The sequence below is a fragment of the Xyrauchen texanus genome, chromosome 16, assembly GCF_025860055.1.
Source record: "Xyrauchen texanus isolate HMW12.3.18 chromosome 16, RBS_HiC_50CHRs, whole genome shotgun sequence".
NCBI lineage: Eukaryota > Metazoa > Chordata > Actinopteri > Cypriniformes > Catostomidae > Xyrauchen > Xyrauchen texanus.
The window spans coordinates 5,024,088-5,030,706 of record NC_068291.1 but is presented as its reverse complement, the minus strand read 5'-3'; the positions used below and the strand labels follow the sequence as shown (position 1 = coordinate 5,030,706).

The following is a 6,619-nucleotide window of genomic DNA, read 5'->3' as shown; positions in this document are numbered from 1 at the left end:
TGTCTTTTAATGTCTCCAGAGTGTGAGGATTTTGAATTCTTTGACATATTGTCTTCATAGAACAGTTATGGAACAGGTTGTATCGAATCTCACCGGTTTATGACACAAAAAGTATAACAAATTAGCAAAGTGCGAAGAGCTTGCCATTCACACGTCTTTCTTAACTTATCAGGTAGGCACCTGAGTGTGTTTGATTTCTCCATCCTTCTTGACTCTCAGCTGTTATCGCAGTAATGCTGAAGTTATTAGTTGAACTCTATTTCTCAGCTATTGTGTAGCCGTAATCTGAGTGATCATGGAGTGAGAGACAAATCTAGATAATTTCAAAGGAACTTGATCACTGACTGACAATATATTTTGTCAATGTGAGCTCAACTTGCACAATTCAAATGTATTAGTATAGCACTTTTTACAAAAAAATTGTTCCAGAGCAATTTCATAGAAAATATTAACTTACAGTGCCCAGTGACAATGCCAAGCTTAAATTAGGGTGTCAACTTTGAAAATGTTATATTATCACGCTGGTTTCAAGGTGACATGTTTCAGATACAAATGAATACCACAAAACATCACATAATTAAAAAGCTAAACTAAATATAGATACGTTTTACTTCATATATATTATATATTAATCTTTATTTTCTTCATAAAAAAAAACTCCAAAACAATAATAATGCTAATATTAATTGTGAACATTGTCTTAAGGTGCAGAAGAAGAAAATTAAGTCATATGTTGTTTATGCTGTTATTTAGCACATTTTAAAATGTGCGTATCCCCTGAGATACATTGCCAGATTGACGGGAAGAAAAGGGGTTAATCCACAATATTAAACATAGACATTTATTACACTTACACATGTTATACATGCAACCTTAAAGCTAAACTTTTCTCAGTTTTATCACACACACACACACACACACACACACACACACACACACACACATGTTGTGTTTCCATGTTTTATGGGGACTTTCCATAGACATAATGGTTTTTATACTGTACAAACTTTATATTATATCCCCTAAACCTAACCCTACCCCTAAACCTAACCCTCACAGAAAACTTTCTGCATTTTGACATTTTCAAAAAACATAATTTAGTATGATTTATAAGCTGTTTTCCTCATGGGGACCGACAAAATGTCCCCACAAGGTCAAAAATTTCGGGTTTTACTATCCTTATGGGGACATTTGGTCCCCACAAAGTGATAACAGCTCACACATCACACACACACACACACACACACACACACACACACACACACACACACACACACACACACACACACAAAATGTACTGCATAGTTTAAAAAAATTTTTTTTATATTTTGTACTTTCATATGCAATACTTGGTATTTTTGTCATGAAAACAACATTTCATCTGTGACACTTAAAATGTATTGGACTGATTTTATTGAACAAAAACATTCCTTGGTTTTACTTCTGTCTTTACCTTATTAGAAGTAGAATCATCTTGAACGCTGTTCCAATCATCTATCAGTTTTATTAATGTACCTAATTTCCTAAAGATCTTCAGGTAGAATCCAGACCAAATAAAAACAATATGAAGAATGATGATTGAGAAATCTCTATCAGTTATAAAAAAGAGAGGTTTTAAGACACAATCTCATTTAGCTGAGCCTTATTATTCATGGACTTGGGGACAGATGAGAACATTGTAATTGTGTTCATATGTCCTACAGTACTACCAATTAAGATATCAGCATAGGCTTAGGTTAAGGTCAGGCATAATCATCAGGAAAATCTTTTGAATAAAACCTACTGATACCTTTATTTGTTTTGATTAAGCCTCCCTGGAAAATTCACTCACAGACAGCCACTGCTCAAATTTTAGTACAGAGCACATGAACAAACATGGGCTAACAAACCATTTTATAGTGCATATAGATTTACAGTACCATACTCAGATATACTCAGCTGTAAGTTGGAAAAAAGATTATATTTCCCTTTCATGAGTAAAATCACTTACTTTACCATATCAAGTGTTTCCATTTCTCTCCTCTTTTCTGATCTTTATTTTCAAGCTGTATGGAATGCATGCAAGAATCCCTCCCATAGCTCGTCAAAAGATAAAAAAAATTCACCACCGTCATGGAGTTATCCATCTGTTTTGACATTGATCACTTTTACTATTTTGTTTCTTGATGAGTAAAGTTATTTAGATTCACTATTCTCTGATAAAATGGCAGAGTTCAGGGGCCGTATTCACAAAGAATTTTATCTTACCACTAGGAGTACTCCTAAATCGCACTAAAATATTTTAGCTAGGAGTTTTCTCTTAAAAGTTATTCACAATGCCTTTCAGACCTACTCTTAGTAAGGAAAAATGACAACTCCTAAACTAAGAGTGAGTCTTCGTTGCTATGGATAACGTCAATTCTCATGCACGAGCTTCCTCACAATGATCACGGTGATTGGTTGATAGATGACAGGGCCATCATGCGGAACATAACACAGACGCAACAAATCATGGAATTACGACATCTAAATATGTCTGTGTCCTACACAAGATAATAATAGTAATGTCATCGAAATGCATATATAATGACATGTTTGTGCAGGCCCCAGTGTAATTCTAAAAAGGCAGAGAGAGAGAGAAAAGTCGTGAATTAAATTAAATTAAATCATGGTAGCCTAATGAAAACCGCCACTTGCCTAATAATGAAAAACGACACTTGCATTAACACTTGCTTGGTTAATTGTCATCCTATTAGCCTAAATAGACTACTTAAAGCAAGGAAATGTTGCTCCTATTGAAGTAATGTAATAGTTGAATGACGGTGGATTATGAACTCGCCAAAACGGAAAAGAAAGCCCAACTGGACACAGGATCAGTTACTGCTGCTGGCCTAGTTGGTGCTGGAAAAAAAAAAAAACATAATAAAAGGGAAATTTGGCACTGGGATATCAAGCAAAACTAAGCGTGAGACATGGGAGAGGATTTGTTTGCAGATCAATGCAGCATTTCCGCTTGTGTCGCGGACCCCGGACGACTGTGAGAGGCGGTGGTATGCGCTACAATCGCAGTCGAGGGTTGAGATTGCAGCCTTTAAATGGGCAAACATGGCAACAGGTAGGCCTATTATATTAAATATATAATATCATTATTGTTTCATGTAATTCTAAAAACTTCCTGCTTGTCATGAATGTAATGAATTATGAAACAAATGTCATAAACTATATGCTTACATTAAAGTGTGCTTTTAAGTGTTATGTAGGCAATGCTTTTGAGTTGGTGAAACTTTCCATGTATGTGTTAAGGAGGAGGATCAGCACCTAAGCCACTGAGCCACATTGCATCGGTGGTGTATAGTGTCATTGGGTCAGACACCAGTATAACGGGCCTTGAGGGTGCAACTGATCCGGCAATGCAGCTGCTAATGGAAATAGAGGGGTAGGCTATGTTTATGCAATGATTGCAATACTTGTACATTTTTGGTGATATTTAATGAAGGGCATACAATATCATTATTTGCAAACCACCCACCCACACAAAAAAACTGTGTTCACAAATTATAAGATGTTTTAACAGGCTACAATTTATGTTACAGGCCAAATGGAAGCCCAGGTCCTTCAGGTGCAAGTCATCTTCCTCTTCCTGCACGTGTTCCACCCCTGACTCTTACTGCTCCTCTTCCTCTTCCAGCTCCTCTTCCTCTTACTGCAGCTCTTCCTCTTCCAGCTCCTCTTCCTCTTCCAGCTCCTCTTCCTCTTACTGCAGCTCTTCCTCTTCCAGCTTCCTCTTCCACAATCCCATCACCTGCCTCTCCCCTTAGTCCTGCTGCTGGTGCAAGGCCATCACCCCTGGAAGAAAAGAAGATGAAAATGGAAATGCCTGTGTTAAAAAGGCAGAAAAGGGTCCTTGATGCAAAAGAGAGGCTAATACAATTAAAGTCTGAATATTACACTCTAAAGATTGCAAAAATGCAAAGGGAATAAACACACTTAAATTGAGCAAAAATGTGTCTTTTCTCATTTGTGCATATGTGAATATTTACCCAAAGTGTGTATGGACAAAGTGATCCCTGAATGCCAGTCCACATTGTTCCACTTCATCAACAAATTGGTTGTGTTCATTGTCATCATCATCATCATCATCAAACTCATCACCATCTCCTGTCTGTGGTATGTTCCTTTGCCGGCACAGGTTGTGAAGAAGCGCACACACAGTGAGCACTTTACCCGTCTTCTCTGGACTAAGGCGGATTTCACTATGTAAAACGTGGAAACTTAACTTTAGTTGTCCAATCCCCCTTTCCACCACACTGCGTGTCTTCTTGTGTGCTCTGAAACATACACCAAGGAACAGTAAACATTATTGATTTAACCAACAACACCAAGAGCCACCACTATAATTTGTAATAAGCTTTGACATTGTGGTCATGCTATTGAATTATGGCACCTAAATAATATAGTCAACATGTGCACTTACCTATTGTAATTTAACTGTGGTCCCATTTGTGGATGGAGGTAAGGTGTAAGGAGCCACGACTTACAGGTATAGCCACTGTCCCCCACCAAGTGACATCCAGGTGGCACATGACGTCTCTCAAACAGTTGCCTCAGACCACTCTCCATCAATATCCTCGAGTCATGAGTGGATCCGGGCCACTTTGCAACAACATCGAGAATTGTGAAGTTTGCATCGAACACAATCTGGGTATTGATGGAGTGGGTTTTCTTTCTATTCACAAACACGTCCTCATCCTGACGTGGTGCAATTATTTTAATATGTGTCCCGTCTATAGCACCGACCACTCCAGGCACACCGGTAATATCCATAAAGCTGGCTTTGTTTCTTTGGAGTTGGCGAATGTCCAAAGGAAAACTTATGAACTGTCAAATAATATGGGGTCTACAGAGTGCATTGATGGTTTGGTGGATGGATCTGCTTACCGATGGCTGGGATATCGCTAGATCGTCGGCATTGCACAACTGCATTTTCCCCGTTGCAAGGTAGCGAAGTGTTGTCAAACATTTCAATTCGGCACTGATTGGGTTGTTGCGATTAGTTGGCGCTGTTATTGCATCCCTCACAAGAGCCACAACAATCAGTATTCCCTCACGGTTAAGGTGGTATCTTTGTAATAACTCCGTGTCATTGAGTGTCTCCAACACACTGCGTCGCACGGCCATTTTAAGATCCTTTGTGAATAGGTCTTAGTGAGTTAGGAGTCCTCTCGACTTATTTTAAGCTGTCCCAGACTTAGGTGCTACTTTTAGGGCTAACATGCTTTGTGAATTACTCTTAGTGAAAAAAATTAGGAGTCCTAAAGTTAGGAGTGACACGCCCATTATTTTTAGGAGTTGCTCCTAAATTCGCCAGTTAGGAGCTACTTTTAGCCTTAAAATTCTTTGTGAATACGGCCCCAGAAGTGTTACACAGAGCTGTTTTTGAGTTGAATCTTTTAGTTATGGATTCAGGAAGTGTTATGTGATATGTGAATACGTACAAATGTTCTAAATCTGGCTAATTCGTATGATATCGTATGACTGCATTTGTATGAATTCGTACGACTTTTCACTACAGCCAATGACATCGCCGGACATCGTTTCCATCTAATACGCGAAGACAATTACTTGCTTCTGTCATACACAACAGCTTCCTATCATGTTTACACATTCCACTGATCGGTTAGGTTTAGATAAGGGGTTTGGGTAAGGGCATAATAGAAATTAGAATGTCCTTGATACCTTGTGTGCGGAACTCACACTTACTTCCACATTACACATCAGGGTATTTGTATGTGATGAAATTGTAGGAATCGTACGAAATCATATGAAATAGCCAACTCTGAAAATATGTACGATATTGGTCTGTTTGGAGAATCCTCACTACATTCTATAGAGGGACTATTGAGAGCATCCTGAGCAGCTGCATCACTGCCTGGTTTGGGACTTTCACCGTTTCAGACCGCAAAGCCCTGCAGAGGATAGTGAGAACAGCTGAGAAGATCATCGGGGTCTCCCTTTTACATAAAGGTCTTTCAATACATTTACATAAAACGCTGCATCCACAATGTCCCCACGCTCCCCTCACACAAACTCTTTACCCTCCTGCAGTCTGGCAAGAGACTCTCTCACACACACACACACACACACACACACACACACACACACACACACACACACACACACACACACACACACACACACACACACACACACACACACATGTTGTGTTTCCATGTTTTATGGGGACTTTCCATAGACATAATGGTTTTTATACTGTACAAACTTTATATTCTATCCCCTAAACCTAACCCTCACAGAAAACTTTCTGCATTTTTACATTTTCAAAAAACATAATTTAGTATGATTTATAAGCTGTTTTCCTCATGGGGACCGACAAAATGTCCCCATAAGGTCAAAAATTTCGGGTTTTACTATCCTTATGGGGACATTTGGTCCCCACAAAGTGATAAATACACGCTCACACACACACACACACACACACACACACACCTGTACACCATCCAACTTTTGCACATGTCCAGAGTTGCACTTTAATTAAATGTCACTTTATACCTGGCTACTACCTCAATAACTGCTATGTCCATAGAACAGTATGTTATGTTTACATTAAGCATTCTAGAAA

The 6,619-nt window shown here is 38.7% G+C and overlaps 1 protein-coding gene across 1 annotated transcript; it reads right to left on the bottom strand.

The window, feature by feature from the left end:
• Positions 1-3,793: 3,793 nt before the first annotated feature.
• LOC127656586 (putative nuclease HARBI1) lies at positions 3,794-5,157 on the bottom strand. Its single transcript, XM_052144968.1, has 4 exons — positions 4,918-5,157; positions 4,454-4,857; positions 4,063-4,307; positions 3,794-3,825 (listed from the first exon to the last, which is right to left on the bottom strand). The coding sequence occupies exons 1-4, from the start codon at positions 5,155-5,157 to the stop codon at positions 3,794-3,796; spliced, it is 921 nt and encodes a 306-aa protein (XP_052000928.1).
• Positions 5,158-6,619: the final 1,462 nt, after the last annotated feature.

Excerpts from the sequence above, each read along its gene's own strand:
- LOC127656586 (XM_052144968.1), bottom strand. The coding sequence starts at position 5,157 with ATGGCCGTGCGACGCAGTGTGTTGGAGACACTCAATGACACGGAGTTA. Across the intron at positions 4,858-4,917 it reads TAGCGATATCCCAGCCATCG|TTCATAAGTTTTCCTTTGGA; the intron begins GTAAGCAGATCC and ends ATTATTTGACAG. Across the intron at positions 3,826-4,062 it reads TGTTGATGAAGTGGAACAAT|GGGTGATGGCCTTGCACCAG; the intron begins GTGGACTGGCAT and ends CTTTTCTTCCAG.